General features: G+C 40.2%; 1 protein-coding gene across 5 annotated transcripts; it reads left to right on the top strand.

Moving 5' to 3' along the window:
• Window positions 1-11,144: 11,144 nt before the first annotated feature.
• Window positions 11,145-15,319, top strand: LOC140870878 (E3 ubiquitin-protein ligase RHF2A-like). Of its 5 annotated transcripts, none has more exons than XM_073273284.1 (10): window positions 11,145-11,369; window positions 11,834-11,974; window positions 12,071-12,117; window positions 13,138-13,200; window positions 13,288-13,399; window positions 13,494-13,620; window positions 13,708-13,876; window positions 13,997-14,101; window positions 14,218-14,561; window positions 15,032-15,319. In XM_073273284.1, the coding sequence occupies exons 1-9, from the start codon at window positions 11,256-11,258 to the stop codon at window positions 14,441-14,443; spliced, it is 1,104 nt and encodes a 367-aa protein (XP_073129385.1). In that variant the 5' UTR covers window positions 11,145-11,255; the 3' UTR covers window positions 14,444-14,561; window positions 15,032-15,319. The 5 variants fall into 5 exon arrangements, with proteins under 5 accessions (XP_073129385.1, XP_073129384.1, XP_073129382.1 ...); XM_073273283.1 differs by having other exon boundaries at window positions 13,473-13,620; XM_073273281.1 differs by having other exon boundaries at window positions 13,494-13,876.
• Window positions 15,320-20,432: the final 5,113 nt, after the last annotated feature.

The raw sequence follows: 20,432 nt of genomic DNA, 5'->3' as shown, positions 1-20,432 counted from the left end.
TGGGAGTTCGTCTAGACCTGCAGCTCAGCCTGAGAGGCAGTCTTCTGCAGTGCACTCTTTCCAGCCTCAACAGCAGAACAGACAGGGAGGTAGTACCAGTGCAAATCAGCCTCCGAGACAGCAAGCACGAGTCTTTGCTCTGACAGAGGATCAGGCTCAAGCAGCACCTGACGATGTTATAGCAGGTAACTGTTCGATTTTCGGTTATTCTGTTCATGTCTTGATAGATACAGGTGCTTCCCATTCTTTTATCTCTGAGAAATTCGTATTATTGCATGCTTTGCCAACTGAATTGTTGCCTACAGTAGTAGCTGTTACTTCACCTTTGGGTGGAGGAATTGTTTCTGTCAGATTAGTCAGGAACTGTGAACTGTGTTTTGAAGGAAATTTGTTAGAATTCGACTGTATTGTACTGGGACTGTCAGATTTTGATTGTATTGTCGGGATAGATGCTTTAACCCAGTACAGGGCGACAGTCGATTGTTTCCAGAAAGTTGTCAGGTTCAGACCGGAAATGGCAGACGAGTGGAAATTCTTTGGTAAGGGTTCTCGATCTAGAATTCCTTTGACTCGTTTGCTACAGAAAGGTGCAGAAGGATTTTTGGTGTATGCAGTTGATGTACTGAAATCTAGCCCAGCTTTGGTAGATTTACCGGTGGTTAGAGAATTTGCGGATGTGTTCCCGGAAGATGTTCCTGGTTTGCCATCTATTCGAGAAATCGAATTTAGCATTTACTTAGTGCCAGGTACTCAACCTATTTCAAAAGCTCCTTATCGTATGGCACTTGTTGAATTGAGAGAGTTGAAGGAGCAGCTTGAGGATTTGATTGCCAAGGGATACATCAGACCTAGTGTATCGCCTTGGGGTGCTCCTGTTCTATTCGTTCGGAAGAAGGATGGTTCTATGCGACTCTGTATCGACTACCGTCAATTGAATCAGGCTACAGTTAAGAACAGGTATCCTTTACCCCGAATAGATGACTTGTTTGATCAGCTGCAGGGTTCTTCTGTCTACTCTAAGATTGATCTGAGGTCAGGTTATCACCAGTTGAGAGTGCGAGAGGAAGACGTTCCTAAGACCGCATTCAGGACGAGGTATGGTCACTTTGAGTTTATAGTCATGCCGTTCGGTGTGACTAACGCTCCAACGGTTTTTATGGGTTTGATGAACCGTATCTTTCAGCGTTATTTAGATGAGTTCGTCATTATCTTTATCGATGATATTCTTATCTACTCGAAGAACCGTACTGACCATGCAGAGCACTTGAGGACCGTACTGCAGATTTTGCGAGTTGAGCAGTTGTTTTCCAAGCTGTCTAAGTGTGAATTCTGGTTAGATCGAGTTGTCTTTCTCGGTCATATTATTTCTGAAGATGGGATTTCTGTCGATCCCAGCAAGATTGAAGCGGTTATGAATTGGCCTAGACCTACTTCAGTGCCGGAGATCCGAAGCTTCATGGGTTTAGCTGGTTATTATCGTCGTTTCATCGAGGGTTTCTCATCTATTGCCAAGCCTATTACCCAGCTGACTCAGAAGAATGCGCCTTTTGTTTGGACTCCAGATTGTGAGGCTAGCTTTGTTGATCTGAAGAGAAGACTGACCAGTGCTCCAATTCTTTCTATTCCGAAGGGTACTGGAGGTTTCACAGTCTATTGTGATGCTTCTAACCGAGGCTTGGGTTGTGTTCTTATGCAGCATAAGCATGTGATAGCGTATGCATCGAGGCAGCTGAAACCGCACGAGACTCGTTATCCGGTCCATGATCTTGAACTAGCTGCGATCGTCTTTGCTCTGAAGATCTGGCGTCACTATCTTTATGGTGAGTCTTTCGAGATCTTTTCTGACCATAAGAGCCTTAAGTACTTGTTTTCACAGGCAGAGCTAAATATGTGACAGAGAAGATGGTTAGATCTGTTGAAGGATTTCGACTGTGAAATCAAGTACTATCCGGGGAAGTCTAATGCAGTTGCAGATGCCTTGAGCCGAAAGCTTTGTTCTTTATCTCTTTCTACTATCGGTGTTTCTCAGTTGATCGATGATTGTTGCACTTCTGGTTTAGAGTTTGAAACAGATAGGGAGACTATCAAAGTGTTTGCTATTCAAGCCGAGCCAGAGTTGTTTGTTGCAATCAGAGAAGCACAGAAGTCTGAGCCGAGCATCCAGATTTCAGTAGAGAAAGTCAGATCGGGTCATCAGTCAGAATTCCAGGTTAGAGACGATGTTTTGTTCGTAAATAACCGTATTGTTGTGCCTGATATTTTGGAGTTAAGACAGCGTATTCTCCGAGAGGCTCATTGCAGTCGGTTTAGTATTCATCCTGGAGGTCGTAAGATGTACAACGATCTGAAGAACCAGTTCTGGTGGAAGAGAATGAAGAGCGACGTAGCGAGGTTTGTATCTCAGTGTTTGAATTGTCAACAGGTGAAAGCAGAACGGAAGCGACCAGGAGGTCTGTTGCACAGTCTATCTGTTCCTGAATGGAAGTGGGATCACATTTCCATGGATTTCGTCACGAAGCTACCAAGATCCATTCGAGGATGCGATGCCATTTGGGTAGTGATCGACCGATTGACGAAGTCTGCGTGTTTTATTCCGTACAGGATGACGTAGGATGACGTATCGTCATGATCAGATGGCTGAGTTGTATGTTAGCAATGTTGTGAGATTGCATGGTGTGCCGAAGTCGATCGTTTCAGACAGAGATCCTAGATTCACTTCTCACTTCTGGCACAGTCTTCAGGGGGCACTTGGTACTCGATTGCATCTGAGTACAGCTTATCATCCTCAGACCGATGAACAGTCAGAGCGGACTATCCAGACGTTAGAGGATATGCTGCGAGCGGTAGTACTAGATTTTGGCACTAGTTGGCAGGATTCTTTGCCTCTTGTCGAGTTTTCTTACAACAACAGCTTCCAAGCGAGTATCGGTATGGCGCCTTTTGAGGCATTGTACGGTAAGAAATGCCGATCTCCGCTATTTTGGGATGACTTGTCCGAGTCACCAGATTTGGGACCGGATTTGATTAGAGATATGGCAGAGCAGGTTAAGATCATTCAGACCAGAATGAAGTCAGCTCAAGATAGACAGGCGAAGTATGCGAACGTCAGACGTAGACCTCTGAGTTTTGAGCAGGGAGACCGCGTTTTCCTTAAGATCTCTCCGTTCACGGGCACTGTCAGATTCGGTAAGAGAGGGAAGTTATCTCCGAGATTCATCGGTCCGTACGAGATTCTCGAGAAGATAGGCGATCTTGCCTACCGACTTGCACTTCCTCCGTCTTTATCTGGTATTTACGACGTTTTTCACGTCTCTATGCTGCGAAAGTATCATCCAGATCCTTCACATATCCTTCAGCCTGACGAAGCCGAGTTAGACGAGACTCTGAGCTACTTTGAGCGACCGATTCAGATCCTTGATCGGAAGGAGAAACAACTCAGGACCAAGTCGATTCCGTTGGTGAAAGTGCAGTGGAGCCGTCACGGCGTCGAGGAAGCGACTTGGGAGACAGAGTCTGACATGAGACAGTGATTTCCGGAGTTATTCGGATGACGTGAGTTCTTCTTACTGTCTTTAGTTCTTTATTCTATCTTATGAGTTGTGGTTCTCATTGATTTCGAGGACGAAATATCTTCTTAGTGGGGGAGAATTGTAACGCCCTATTTTTATCTTAAATGAGTTTATTTTAGTTAATCAGAGATTTCAGAGCTCTCGAGCCGGTTTGATTTTGATCAGGGTCCTTTTTGCAAATTTTGGAAATTTTAGGGACTAAAACGCAAATATTGATTTTTATATATTATCTACACATTTTTTTGACTTGGAAATCATTTCATCCTCTTCCCTAAATCGAGCTCCTCCATTGAAGACGCCTTCAAGATTTTCCAAGCTTCCAGATTTCCTCCCGAGCTCGATCCGGCCGTTAGAAATTATTTCTGAAGGCAGATTAGTGATCACTGCAGTGAGAGCTCCGTTATACCGTAAGTATTTCTCCGATCAGATATGTTTTGTTTTTCGGAGGTTGTTAGAATCGATCTAGATTCTAGTATGTTGTTCTTGGCGGAGTTCTGATCATTTATTATCTGTCGGTTTTGAATTAGAGCGACGTTCGGAATTGTTATGATTTTTGGAAGCTATTTTCGAAAATCATGATTTTGAGATTTGTTGGGTTTGTCTTGTTGTTGTTGTATTAGCATTGAATTGAGTTGATATCGCTATTGAACTGCTGTCTGCGTTGTCGGTTTGTTCAGTTTATAGCCGTTAGGCCGTCGGTTTGAGTTTTGGGGATTTCGAACCGTGATTGAGTTGTTGAACTTGGCTTGTAAGTCGATCATGGTAATTGATCTTTGATTTGTATCTGAACAGATTCGTTTGGAGTTTGTCAAGCCCGTGTTAGCAGCATTGTTCGTCAAGAGTTGGACGAAGATCGGTAAAGAGATTTCCTTGAACCATTGTTTGTTGTTTAGGTTGTATAGTTGTTGATACAATCTTTTGTTGTAGCTTGTCCGAAGTTGGATCTACGACATTGAAAGGTAAAATCAGTCATCGATAGCGGGATAGCATACTCGGGACAGTTGGTTCTCGAGTTTCCCTTAAAAGCACATACTTGCATCTACACTCGTTCTAGCAAGAGGAACTTGTGTTCTGTTGTTTTGATTGAGCTTTTGTTATATGGCTATGTTTTATGTTTCTGTTATGCATTCATCTTGAGCCAATCTTATTTTCAGCGGGCAGAACCGCCCTTTTTGTTTAGACGTTTGGGAACTATGATTGAGTGGCCTAGGTCGTAGTCGTTTCGCCTAGTGCTAGCATACTCATTATAGTTGCTCAAATTCTAGAGGAGTGGGATACGTGGCACCACCTCGATTGGGTGAGTCGGTGAGTCGTTACGTAATCTCACCCTCGGGATCCCAAAAGCACAGCAGCAATCCCTCGTTTATTAGATTTGATATCCCGGTTTGAAGACATGCATTTCATTACGTTGTTATTGATTTCGTTGTTGTTTTGAAAGCATGTTTGTTGTTGTATTACTTGTATGTTGCTTTTACTGGGATTATCATTCTCACCGGTTATCCGGCTGTTGCTTTGTTTTTGTATGTGTACTTGGCAACAGGTGGGGCAGGATCAAGTCAGAAGAGGCATGGTTAGCTTTGAGGGAATGAAGTAGAAGTGAGACTCGGTTTAGAAGTCTTGTTAGCATGACAATCTAGCTTATGTTTTGAAGCATGTTAAGAACTTGAACTTGGATTGAAAGTGGTCTTGCTTGTGGTTAGAACTCTTGTATTCTGTATTCGGCTTGTAATAGCTAGCATCGATGCGTGTTCTTCACTTTTATGTATTTAAATGCTACGTTGTTGGATATATATTTGTTGGATCATGTTAGAGTTCTTTTGGTTATGTTATTGCACTTTTGGAGGCTTGTTTTGAGCCAATTTAGCAGGCCATGCGCGCCAGCGCCTAGGGTGGCGCTCCCGCGCATCCCACACTTTGTTTCGGAAGTTTTGGGCAGAGCTTCAGGCGCGCCCGCGCGAGGGCTTGGGCAGGATGCCATGCGCGCCCGCGCGAGGGCTTGGGCAGGATGCCATGCGTGCCCGCGCGTCCCCTTTTAAAAAAAAAATGCTCTTTGCTTTTAATTGCTTACTTATTGAATTACTCCTTTAATTGTCGTTTAGAACCGAGGTCTCACAGTTAGTCTCATGCGTCTTCAACTGTCAAGAAGCATAGGCAATAACATGTCTACGCTGTGTCAGAACACATCCTAACCCCTGACCAGAGGCATCAGTATAGACAACATAACCTCCTGATCCAGAAGGTAGAGCTAGCACAGGTGCAGTAGTAAGACGTCTACGCAGCTCGTGAAATGACTCCTCACAATCCGAGGACCAAATGAAGGTAACATCTTTTCGAGTAAGCTGAGTCAAAGGCGTGGCCAACTGTGAAAAATTCTCGATGAACCGACGATAATATCCCGCTAGACCCAAGAAACTACGAATCTCAGCAACTGTCGTCGGACGAGACCAGTTCAGCATTGCCTCTATCTTACTAGGATCAACAAATATTCCTTCACTAGAAATCACATGACCGATAAACACTACCCGATCAAGCCAAAATTCACACTTGCTCAATTTTTCATACAACTGCTTATCTCGTAACGTCTGCAATACAATTCTCAGATGTTGTGCATGCTCATCCTTGTCATGTGAATAGACAAGAATATCATCAATGAAGACGATGACAAATCTATCCAGATATTCCCGAAATATCTGATTCATCAGATTCATGAAGACTGTCGGTGCATTCGTCAAACCGAATGGCATTACCAGAAATTCATAATGCCCATATCTGGTCCTGAAAGCATTCGTAGAAATATCTGAGTCTCTTACCCGCATCTGGTGGTATCCCGATCTCAGATCTATCTTAGAATAGACAGAAGTACCCTGTAGTTGATCGAACAGATCATCAATCCGCGGCAAAGGATACTTATTCTTGATGGTGACACGATTCAAATGCCTGTAATCAATACACAGTCGCATCGATCCATCCTTCTTCTTGACAAATAACACAGGTGCTCCCCACGGAGAAACACTCGGACGAATATATCCCTTATCAAGCAGATCCTGTAACTGCTGTTTCAATTCCCTCATCTCTGACGGTGCCAGACGATAAGATGCTCGGGATATAGGTGTAGTTCATGGTACTAGATCAATACCAAATTCAACCTCTCGAACCGGAGGAAAACCAGGAATCTCATCAGGGAATACGTCAGGAAACTCGCTGACAACCGGTAGCTGATCAATACCCGGACTACTCACGGACATATCAACTGCATAGATGAGGTAGCCCTCCCCACCTGACTCCAAGACATGACATGCCTTCAGAGCCGAAACAAGTGGCATCGGAGGTCGCGCACCCTCACCATAAAAGTACCAGCTATCACCCTCAACAGGATGAAACTGTACCAGACGCTGATAACAATCCACAGTAGCATGATACAAAGTCAGCATATATATTCCCAAAATACAGTCAAAATCTGCCATCACTAGAAGGCAACCCATCACTAGACGCTTAGTTACTATCTTTTGCTCCAACGGAGTAGATACAACTCCAGAAGGCAACCCATCACTAGACGCTTAGTTACTATCTCTTGCTCCAATGGAGTAGATACAACTAAATCCATATCTAATGATACATAAGGTAATCTATGTCTCTTAACAAAGCGACTAGAAATAAAGGAATGCGATGCTCTAGTATCAATTAATACAAGTGCAGGATTACCATATAACAGAAAGGTACCTGCCAACATGCGATCGCTTCCCTCAGTAGCCTGCTCCTGAGACAGAGCAAACACCTGTCCTTGAGTCTGGGGACGATAACTAGAAGAACTCTGTGGTGCTGGCTGCTGACGTGGAACAATAGAAGCCTGAGATCCAACCTGTGATCCCGATCCACTAGCAGAACCCATGCGCTGAGGACAATCTCTCTGCAGATGTCCCTGCTGCCCACAAATATAACAAGCCCCAGTAGCCCTCCGACATGAAGCTGCAGGATGTTTCCCCCCATAGTGGCTACAAAACTCCTCCTTCTTCTTCTTCTTTTCAAAACGAAATGTACCTCGTGAACCACGAGAACCAGACGAAGTACTAGGAGTAGAAGAAGACGTAGGTACAGATTGCACAACAGATTGAGCTCGAGGCTCAAAAGATTCACTAGGCTGTCCTGGCATCATCAACTATGCCCGCCTGTTGCTAGTCTCCACAAAACAGCAATGGTTCACCAAAGTCTCAAAAGATACCGGGTCATCACAGACGACAACCTGAGAGTAGATATCCTGATTCAAACCTTGCAGAAAGATATCATATTTTGATGCATCACTGTTACTGATATGAGGACTGAAAGGTAGCAGATCAAGAAATCGTTGCTGATATTGATCAATAGTCATTGATCCTTGCCTCAAAGTAAGCAACTCCATAGATCGTGCTTGGCGAACAGCCGGAGGAAAATACAATTTCTGGAACTCCCGACAGAAATCCCCCCAAGTCACCTGTCCTCTCTCAGTACGTGCCTGAGCAGCCTTGGCATCCCACCAAAAGCGTGCTCGATCCTCTAGAACGAATTCTAGAACTTTCAGCTTCTGATCCTCAGTACAATCGAAAGCACGAAAAGTACTCTCGAGTTTAGACATCCAACTCCTCGCCTGTTCAGGATTCTCACCTCCCACCAAGGGTTTTGGTCCTACCTGCATGAACTTATTAATAGTATAGCGACGTCTACCCTCATGAGGACGATGTCGATCATCCTGATGATGATGGCGACGATGATGATGACCACCTCCCTGGCCAACACTACCGTGACTCTCGTCAGCCATATCCTGAAAAGAATTGCACATTAAAATCCCAATGCGCAAGAATTACTAGACTAAATCCCAAGTACTAATCCCAAAATCTATGCATGCTCTGATACCAAAAATGTAGTGACCCTGCATGGTATCACCTACTAACTGAAAACTAATAGCATGCATTAAACTTAATATAGCAAAATAACTTAACAGAGTAAAACGTGCGGAAACATAACCATAATTTACATATCAGCTTAGTAATAAAATCCAGGCTTAAATCTGTAGTGATACAACCATATCGAAATTCTTAAAAGTAAACATTATACAGCTATATCGAATCCTGCTGCATAAAAAAACTCCTCAAGGCTCCTGCTCCCTAGTCCTGCCTTGAACTACCAGCTTCATCCATCTTGCGACCTGCCCCAGGGAATAGGGTGTCCAAGATAACAATTAGGACGTGAGCGCTAACGCCCAGTACATAGACATGAGTAAACATATGTATATAATGCATGCAACATGATGACTGGTAAAGGGTCATCCGAAAATTCATGCTCAGTACCGGCGCCACATGAGTGCTGCCACCGCACGGATCAACCTCTGGGTGCAACCACACTCGTCTAGTACACCAGAGTAGACAGACATAAATGCCCCCGCCGTCGCGGTACCTTCAGTGATAGACTATCGAGTATAGAACTGAGCGGCTCTATAGTCAGGTATAACAAGGTATAGGCTCAACGTATATATGCACATGACATATGAATATGGAAAACGGTAAATCATACATCATGCCATATAATAATGCCAAATAAATTCAATATATAAACATGTATACTCGCTGGCAATCTCAGTCAATGTGTACGTACATAACACCGAAGTCTGAATAAGCTGGAAAAAGACAACCCCTAGCTATCCTAGGTCAACTCCCGACCTGACCTGGTCTCAAGCTTGACCCGAACTGGTTTCTTGGTCCGACCCCGAGCTCTTCCTTCCCTAATTCCCGAGCTACTCTTTCCCGAGCTCCCAAGCTACTCTTTTCCGGGTAAAGATATGAAGTGAGATGGAAGTGATGTGAAAAATAACTGAATCCCCAGCTCCTATTTATAGACAAATATTTGGGGTGATCGGGATTCTTGAGCTGACGTCCGAGCTCCTATAAGCACGCCACGTATCAGATGCTTGAGCTGAGTCATTACCATTATTGACAGCTCATGCTTAGGCGCCAACTGTCATTCATGCAAGCGTCCACACACCTGCCTGCCTGTCTTGGAGGGTTCGGGCTTCCCTAATAGCAGTTCGGGATTCCATAGCAGCAGGTCGGGATTCCTTAATAGCAGGTCGGAATTCCCTAGCAGCTTTTCAAACTTCCTTAGTAACGAAATTCCCTAACAGACTAACAGCAGAATTCCCTAACCGTAGAATCCCTAGCTGTATAATCCCTAGCAGCAAATTCCCTAGCTGCTCATGCTTCCCTAGCTGCTCATGTTTTCCTAGCTGCTCATCAGTTCAGCAGTTTAGACTGGACCCTTAATCATGATTATCATATTATTATCTTAAAATAAAATCTGGGTTACTATAAATATAGATAGATCTTTATGAATATAATATTGATATGATCTTATATCGATATAAATTTTATAAATTATGCTGCTTTTGGAGCATAATTGAATATATAAATTTAATATATTCATTATAATAGGCGTTCTTCTAGAAAACAACATAAATATATATTTATAATTCAGAATAAATCAATATTCTTCGAGAATATTAGAAAATCTTGTATGGTTTTTTTAATATTCTTCAAGAATATTAACAAATCTTATACACTATATCAATAATTTTAATAATATCAATAATTATTGTGCATCAATTTCCTTCTAAAATCAATCATCTTCAAGATATTAACAAATTTTAGATGATATATTATTTATCAATACAAATCTTAATAAATATTCTTTGGGAATGTTGATAGATCTAAATCAATATTATTTAGGAAATTGATAATATTTATATTAATATATAATAGAAATATTGATAGATCGATCATAGATCTTTAAATTATGGCTCTAATATTCTTCAGAAATATGGACATTTCTTAGATCATAAATCATAGATCTGAATTAGATTCTCAATTTTCAAATCAATATTCTTCAAGAATATTGGTGGATCTTGGATTTTGTTTTGTATCAAATAAAAACATATTGTGTCACTTCAGGAGCATAAAAAAAACAATTACAATATTGTGCTACGGTTGAGTCGATGCTACCCGCAGGGTAGTGTTTTGCAGGTGACGTGGCGGCACATGATTGGTTAAAATCAGTGGATCCTACATGAAACCCGCTAATTTTGACCAATCATGGGGTTACACGTCACCCGCAGGGTAGTGTCCTGCGAGCGGCATGTACTAAACCATTGTGGGTTGCTACATAAAAAACACAATTAATATAAATATAAACATTAAAAATATTTTATAACGAATTGTACTCTCAGGACAAGAACTCAAAAGAAAAGCACGAAGTGCTGATACCTGAAGAAAAGAGAGAGGAAGAGAAAATGAAAAGAAAATGAGTTTTGAGAATGATTAACTAAAAACCCCTATTTATATAACGTACAATTACAAAATATAAATATGAAGATAAATAAGATTGAGATACCTATCTAATTCAAAAAATCTATATTGTTTATCATCTATATTTAAAATTATATCGTAACAATTTCAATATTAAAATTAAAATTTTTTTAGAAAATATTTCGTTTTTATGGTTTAACGATGCCACAATTGCGGAATTAATGAAAGACCATAATCTCATGTGAAAAACGTGACCTCCAGTCTACACCCCATATCCCCTCCTCTTTTAGGTAAAAATATATCCGAATTCTCTATAATTTCTCTCTGGGGTTTTGTTGAATAATGATGGAACCTGTCCATGGTTTTTGGCATTAGAGGGAAATCAATCCCTGAATTCGTTGGATTTGATTGCCGCGTTCCAAATTCTTGTCCTATTTATCGTTTTTCCTGGAGTTTTTCTTCTTCCATGGAGGTAAGGCCTTAATTCGCAATATTATGGTAATCAAAATTCTCCAATCTGAATCACATATCAATGATGGGCGATCTTTGAAATTTTTGGTTCGTAGTTTCGGTTTTTGGTTCCAGGGATTTTCTAATAACTTTGTAGGCATAGAAAGTTTCTTTCTTTACTATCGCGTTAACGAATTTATGTGATGGGAATCATCATCGCTTATTGCAGAGCTGAAATTGATTATTTTTTGTCATTTTAATTCAGCGTATATTACTTTATTGTGGTTTAAAACCCATTGATAACATGAGATAGTTCCACCCTTTTTCAAATTTATGACTTAACTGAGATATTGCACGTGCCAAATTATTTGCCTAAGACCCTTCTTGATTTACATGTTCAAAAAGATTTAAACGGCCTTCGTGTTTATAGTCTGCTAGCATCGAATTAAACAAGTTTCTTTCGTCTTTTGTCTGCTGCTTTTTAAGGTTTTGGGGTTGGACGAGTTCAAGAATGGAGAGAGTCACACGGCGTCAGCGGCGGCTTTTGTAGAAGGAGGAATCCAGGAGGCCTGTGATGATGCTTGCAGCATATGCCTCGAGGCCTTTTGTGACTGCGACCCTTCTTCGGTGAATTGCCAATAGATAATTTCTTTGGCCCGTTGATTATTGTGAAAATATTTTATGGTAGCCTTAAAAGGGAAATTTTTTAATAATGTCTTACAGGTGACAAGCTGCAAGCATGAGTTCCACCTTCAATGCATTCTTGAATGGTATGCGTTTGACGCATTTGTTGATTTGGATTGTGTTTTTTTGGTACACTTTTTTATATTTGCAATTTTATCCTAATGACCTAATCATAGGATTATTATTTAGCTTTAATGTTAGTTTGTTTTTGTCTCTGCTTGGCGGGATCAAATGTAAAATCTGATGTTTATATATTTGGACATTGTAATACATCAGCTAAATGCTGCCTGCTATTGTAAGAGCTAAGAAACTTTTTGTGGAGACTAAGAATTTAAAAATACCTGTGCAGATTTTTTCACACACACACACACACACACAAAATATATAATATATTGACTGAGCTTTATCGATATAGGCATATAGCTTAGGCTGCTTAAATGCCTGTTCTTTGATTCACTTGTATTCGATGTGCTTAATATTGTACCAGTTGTCACTCCTATATTTGAGCTTTAATTGATGCATTTGAGATCTTGTATCCATCCTATTTCTTCGTATTAACGTCATTATAGTTGCTTGCAGAATATGGTCAACTTACTAACTTGTCCTGGGTACTTTTTGTTGTGGTACCTGTGAACAATAATTTGTGAAGAACTGGTATATCATGGTACCATTGGTAAATTAAATAGAAAAGTTAGAAAATGCCCAAATGTGATCAACAATTTTAAGCGGAGTCCATTAGTTGTAAATTCAAACCTTTTGGATTAAGATAATCTTCCTCGTGCCTAGATTATTCCAGAACTTGAAGTTCGTCAAATCCAAATTTATTGAATTAGAAACTGATTTAGTGCTTGCAATTTGAAATACGAAAGTTGGCTTTAGTAAGATTCTAGTCGATGATGGAGATTCTGCTATTCTGATAGTTTTACATGCTAGAAATTCATCAAAATCTGTTGGTACAAACATTTCTGAAAATATATATCCATTTTGATCGAGAGAGTTTAGTCCCTGTGCTCGCAGTACGAGGCTAAGATTTAATAAATCTGTGTCTAACATCTTCAGGCGGAGGAGAGGGTGGAAATAAACTTATGTTTTTCAATTATGAATAGGTCTCAAAGAAGTTCCAACTGTCCAATGTGCTGGCAACCCTTCAGTCTGAAAGATCCTTCCAGGTTTGTCTCTGACATGCATTCTCAGTTTTCAGCTGTTCCTTTTTATTGAATTATCTTTCTCTGGCATATTATTTTGTTGTTTGGCAGCCAAGAATTACTTGAAGCAGTGGAGAGGGAGAGAAAATTAAGTTTTACTTCTTCAAGGAGGAATGCAACCTTATTTCATCATCCCGCCCTAGGGGATTTGGAACTGCAGCATGTATGTTGGCAGGCTAAACTATTCACTTTTATCATCTAGCATATTAATACTTATATTTTGAGTTGGTATTTAGATACTTCTCTTACCTAAGCAGTTACAAATGGGAGTTGATGATCCAGAATTCGAGGATCGCATTATCGAACATTTGGCGGTGGCTGCAATGGGGAGGACTCACCTCATTGCTAGCAGGGAGGGCTCAAGGAGCCGTTCATCTACCCAAGGTCATCCACAGTTTGTAGTGTTGTCATCTCATCCTAATGCATCTTCTTCTGGTCAGGTTTCAGCTTCCCTTGCTTCTGTTGGAACAGAAACCGATTTGACTTCTGCAACTGAAACTAATACTTCTGTTCCACCAACATCCATTCGGAAGGAAGTACAACCGCGTACGTCTTCTCATCCGAACGACCATGTTTTGGCGTCAGGATCTGGATCTCCGGTCATTCCTAATACATGGCAAGGAATACCTTGTGATAATAGGTTGTTTCACGTTTTAGCATTTTAAAATTTTCTCCGTTGGTATCATGTATCTAGTTAAATAGTATTCGGATGAAAGTTGCTTAATATTCTGTGGTTTGGATTTTTACAATCCATTTTTAGAACTGTGAGTCGGTCTTTGTTTCCAAATCAAGACAGAGCAGGACCCTCGGAGTTGCAGTCTTTTTCAGAATCTTGGAAATCTCGACTTAACTCTGTGTCAACGAGGTACAAATTTCAGAATGACATAATCTTGTTCTTTTTAGTCTTATATATCAGTATGTTTCAACAATTATTGGGAATTTGTGGATTCTGAACTTTGTCTTATTTTGATCATCTTTAAGATACAAAGAGTCCATCACCAAAAGTACTAGAGGATGGAAGGAAAAGCTGTTTTCTCGAAGTGGTTCCATGGCAGAGATCGGTAATGAGGTTAGAAGAGAGGTGAGTGCTGGAATTGCTACTATATCTCACCTCATGGAGCGCCTTGAAACGAGAGATAGCAATAGACCTGGTCATGTTCCATTAGCAAATGACGTGGTGGATTCTTCAGGGACTGAGAAACCCTGAGAATAGGGATATACACAATGAAACTTCATCGACCAACATAAATTCTTCTTCTTGTGTCACAAGTTCAATTTAAATCACATCATGCAGCTGATCTTTCCTCATCATTTCATCTTTGGAGGTGAGTTATCTTGTTATTTTACTTTTCAACGTGTTTGTTGATAGCCAACACATTGATGCCATTAATTGCTCTCTGACCAATCTCTGTTCCAAGCACTTCATTATCAAAATGGATCTTTCTTTCTCATATTGTATGGGTTGACTTGAGTAGTTTCTTAAACTCCTGACAAATTAAGTATGTATATCATAAACATTAATGTATTACACACCCCACTGGCCTTAGGTGCAACTATTGTTATGGGTCACCCTTTTGTGCTTATTATGCATCTGCCTCGGAGTTCCCTCGTGATATACATGTATGATAGACGAATATTTTGTTCATTGCCTCCACAATAGTTTGATCCTCTCTGACAAGTAATTCAAGGAATAATACTTGGGAGTTCTATTCTGAACAAGTTTCATGTCTATTATTATAGTTAGTTGCCTCGTCCTTGTCACGTACAACTCATGCATTTGCCAATTCTTTTGCAGATATACTTCTCCTCTCTCTAAATGTGACGTGATGAGGATGAGATAATTGGCCTGCTTCGGATGTAGTAAGTTTAGAGGGAGTTATAGACTGCCTCCGATTTCAATGAAGGAATAGACACAGCTTTCATTTTCATTGTAAGAACACTTGGGAATGGGCATGAATATTTTTTTTTCTTTTCTCGAATTTGGCTCTGAAACTGACACTCGTTAGAGGTAGAAGAACTTCACACAGATGTATTTGATGGACGTTTTTATTTAATAATAATAATTCCGTAAATTAAACTGACATTAGTTCAGCTTATTTTTCGTAAATTTTAGTAAGTCATTTGATGTTATGATGATCATTAAAACGCGTTGTTAGCTAGCTAGTTTAAAAAAGGCCACCGAGATGCAGTAAAATAAATAAAATAGCAAAACCACCAACACACAGATGCTGAAAAATGTTGTGATAAAATTAGAAATGATTACTTATTAACTTGTTCCGAGAGATAATCTCTCTCTACAAAGTAATAATATTGCTTCCCCTAGCTAGGCTGGTAGCAAAAAAAAAAAAAACTCTCAAAACAATTTCCCACTTTTATACTTCACACGCGTGTGTTGTTCTCCTCTCTATCTATTAATGCGCTTGTCAGAGTAAGCCCATTGGTCTTGAACTTTCTTCTGCTATACACTTGTAATTGATTGTGGCCTTCTTTGAGAAAGTATGGCCCTTGTTTTCTAGGCTCGTATCAACGCCCACACCCTCTAAACCAGTCTTGTCCTCGAGGCTGAAAGTAGGAAATTGAGATAACAAAACCGAGGCATCCTCCCATGTAGCATTTTCGATCTTACTACCTTTCCACTTGATAACTAGCTCGAGTACTTGTTCCTGTCCTTGTGTCTTGAATCTTCGAGTCAATATTGCCTGACTCGAATTTGATGGTTAAGTCCGCTTTTAGTTCTTATGGCAGCTTCGATTCTCATACCATGTTGATGCCAAGTTCCCTCTTTAAACAAGAAGCATGGAAAAATGGGTGGACTCGTGAATCTTTGGGAAGTTATAGTTTGTAAGCTATTTGTAGTAGCCCGACTCCTAATTAAGTTAATTTATAGTCTAAACATGATTAAGGGGTTCTCAATTGGGTTTAAAAAGTCGAAAATCGGATTCAGGACGACCAAAAATGGTTCCGAAGATTTCATGTGTTGGAACAGTTCGGAAGCTCCGAAGGAGAGTTCGGAAACACCGAACTAGTTCGGAAGCCAGTGTTGTTAATCGAAAGTATCGAGCAGTTCGGAAGCATCGAACTGCAGATCGGAAGTTTCGATCTAGTGTCAGTCAGACAAGGTATGAGTTTTGATTGGTGATTTGACTTGATAGAGTTCAGAAGTTCCGAACTGTGTCGACAACAGTGTATTGTCTAATCAGAAACACGCATTCAGTAGAGGGAGTTCGGAAGGACAATCGAAAGTTCTGAAGTTTATTTGGAAGCTCCGAACGAGAGATCAGACGTTCCGACCGTGGTCTATATATAGGGGCCGAGAGCTTCACTTTCCTCACAACTTTCTCAAACTTCTCTCTCGTTCCTAGCTAGTTTTAAGGGTTTCTAGGCGTCGTATTCGAGGGTCAGGAACTGAAGAAGCGCTACCGGGATCATAATAGTGTTGTGCCTTGAGTTTAAGGCAATCACCATCAAATGGCTGACTATGGAAGCATGTATATCTCTAGAATCTGATTAGGTTCATCGAGTAGCTATTAGTCTAGTTAAGACTTTTAGTAGACATTTAGTGACGCGAGGATTATCCGTTTATAGGCTTGGACTAGAGAGCCAGCATCGCTAGTTTGCTTATTTTGAGGTACGTATGTACTATCCGAGATACCCTGGTTAAGTATGCATGTTCTATGTTTGTATGGTTTATATGACATGATTTATGTGAATTTATTATGTCACGACTATTATGTTGCATGCATTATCATGTTGAGTCTATACCTTGATATTACAAGTAGAGGAGTTGCTCAGTCCCGAGGTTTTGTGGATGAATGCCATTGATTTCAGTCCAGTTATTTCCACGTATTTCTTATGGTATGTGAGTACCTCCTGATGCAACGGCCCAACGTGCTGCATACTATGATACCAATTGTTTCAGAAAGAGTTTCTACTGTGATAGGTTTCCGTTCCCCATTCATTTTTATTTAGCATTTATGGCATGTGTATACTCATACTTTCGTACTGATTATTGTTAGCTCATGCCCTTAGTTTTTGTTCTGGACACCCCATTCTACGGGACATGAATTAGGTTGGACGGATCGGGAGGTAGCGATCGTTGAGTTGCAGTAGGGTGAATTGTAATGTATCAGGTTTCCATTAGTGGATTTTTAGTATTGATTTTCGATGGGGTTGTATAAAATTTATCGACATTTTTTTTGGTGACGATTGTATTCTTGTCGGTAGTTTTAGTTGAATTACTTAAGTTTCCGCTGGTATAATTGATTACTGTGTTTTAAGTTATTTTGCATGCTAAAGCTTTGCTTAGTTAGTGATTCCAGGACGGGTCACAACACTACTTTTCCCACACGTTCAACGGTCTGGAATGAGGAGTAATACTTGTCTTCCAGCTTTTGATAAACTCTTTTGCAAACTTATTGTTGTCTATGTCGTCTTAGTTTTCAAATAAACCATATGTCCCATCGAAGAGTATATATCACGATGGTGAGCATTAGCTTGCTTCAGCATCTGTTGAGCAAGTAGAAAATTCTGTCTTAAATAGAGCAACAACTCATCTTGATTTATGAGATATGGGACCACTGAAGATTCTCCTGGGGAATAACGAATTAACGTTGGTGCTTTATGGCCATATACCGCCTTGAACGAAGTCATTCCAACGGAGGATTGTTAAGTGGTATTATACCAATACTCGGCCCAATGAATCCACTCGGCCCAACTCTTATGTTGTTCAAATGAAAATAGCGGAGATGAGTCTCTAGTCACCGATTAAGCACCTGGGATTGGTCGTTGGTGTCCGGGTGGTACGATGAACTCATCTTCAACTTAGTTTCCTGTAGCCTGAAAATTTCAGTCCAGAATTTATTTAGAAATATGGGATCTTGATCACTTACAATGGACTTGGGAATCCCATGCATCCGGACTACTTTCGTGGTTAAAATTTCTACTACATTCCTTGTTGTCAATTGGTGCTTCAGTAACAAGAAATGAGCAAAATTTTTGAAGCGATCCACCACCACCATTATAATGTCAAAACCTTTTGACTTAAGAGACTCGTTATAAAGTCCATTGATAATTCTCCCCACACTTCGTCGTGAATAGACAGAGGTTGCAATAGACCCGCAGGACAAGTGTCAATATATTTATTCATTGACACTCCATACATTCAATGGCGAATAAACAAACATCACGTTTCAACTCGGGCCAGTAGAAACTATATGAAATATTTTTAAGAGTACAAAATGCACTTGGATGGCCTCCTATAGGTGTAACATGAAATTCCTGCATCAATTTTTAAGTGCAGGTTGAACCCTTAGGAAGCATTGCACGTTTTTATAATAAAGAAACCCATTAAGCAGGTTGTAATAAGATTGGATTCGAATTCCTGAAGCTAATTTATCAATTATTGTCTCTTAAATAGGATCATTTGACACTGCCTCCTGGATATCATCCCATTCAGTCCACAATGACATAGTAATTGTGTGTAACTCAGCATCCTCATCTTTTCGTGATAATGCATCTGCAGCCCCATTAAACTTTCCTGGCTTAAACTTAATTTCAAACTCATATCCTATTTGGCCAACCAATGTTGTTGTTCAGGTGTGCTAATTATTTGTTGTAAAAACTATTTAATGACTTGTGATCCATCATGACAGTAAATTTTTTGCCCAGTAAATAGGGGGCGCCAATGATGTATGGCTAATATAATGACATAAGCTCTTTCTCATATGTAGATTTAGACAATGTTCTAGAAGCGAGGGCTTTACTGAAATAGGCAAAAGGACTTCTTCCTTGTGACAAAACACCCCAAGCCCTTTTCCAAAAGCATCACATTCGATAACGAACTCTTGACTAAAATCTGGACGGCTTAAAACAGGGGCAGTGCTAAGGGCATCATTTAGTCTATCAAAAGTCATTTGAGCCTCATGTGTCCACCTGAAATTGTTTTTTTTTTTTTTTTTTCCAGTAGTTAGTAAGAGCTTTAGCTATTTTTCCATAGTCCTGGATATGTTTTTTGTAATAACCCGTTAGGCCGAGAAATCCCCGAACTCCTTTGGTGCAGCACGGAGTAGGCTAGGATTTAACACTCAACCTTACGAGGGTCCATTCCTACACTAGTTTCTAAAATAATATGCCCCAAATATTCAATGTTCGTCCAATAAAATTTGCATTTTTTTATTTAGCATCAATTGATGCTGGGCCAGGGATTCCATAACCATGTGGAGATTGTTTGTGTTCTTCCCAACTGCGAGTGTACACCAAAGTATTGTCTAAGAATACTAAATTGAATTTTCACAGATAAGGAAGGAGTACCTCGTCATAGTTGATTGAAATTTCACCGGAGCCTTCTTGAGGCCAAAGGGCATTACAATAAATTCGTAATGCCCAGAATGTGTGCGAAATTCCGTTTATAGAATATCTTGAGGGATGACACTAATCTGGTGAAAAAAATCTTAAATCCAATTTTTAGAAATTTTTAGCACCGTAAAGTCCATATAGTAGCTCGTGCACAACAGGAATAGGGTATTTTTCGGTCATTGTGATATCGTTATGAGAACAATGGTCAACACAAAATCTCCAACTTCCATCCTTGTTTTTGACAAGAAATGTAGGGCTAGAGTATGGACTATTGCTCGGTTGAATAATCCCTAATGAAAACATTTCTGCAACCAATATTTACATTTCATTCTTTTGGTTGTGAGCGATAAGGTCGTACAAAAACGGGGCCACAAATTTTTTTTTTGATCGGAATGGTATGATCCTCCTTCCAACGAGGAGGTAAGCCACAAGGAGCTGCGAAAATGTTGTCAAATTTGCTTAATAGGGCCAGTAGGTCAAAGTACCCAGTTTCATAAAAACTTAACTTTTTTCAAGGATATTTCCCTCTATCTCTAAAATCCATAAAGCACTACATAATATAATGCCAACAATTTTAGCGAGGAAAAGTAGAGAAACAAGGGATCTATGGAGGGAGGGATCTCCTCTAAGCAAAACTTCCCTTCTATTCTGGAAGAACTTCATTTTCATCTTACTCCAATTCACTTTGACTTCAACTAGAGTCCACAACCAGTCGACACCCAATATTAGACCGACCCTACCAATTGCTACAAATAATTATCAGTTTCTAGATTACATACACTGAGGTCCACTCTCATGTTACAACAAACCCCTATACACAGAACCCAGCACCTATAGTCTCT

Source organism: Henckelia pumila, unplaced genomic scaffold, assembly GCF_033568475.1.
Source record: "Henckelia pumila isolate YLH828 unplaced genomic scaffold, ASM3356847v2 CTG_270:::fragment_2:::debris, whole genome shotgun sequence".
NCBI classification, from domain to species: Eukaryota; Viridiplantae; Streptophyta; class Magnoliopsida; order Lamiales; family Gesneriaceae; genus Henckelia; species Henckelia pumila.
This window is presented reverse-complemented; position numbering and strand designations above follow the sequence as displayed.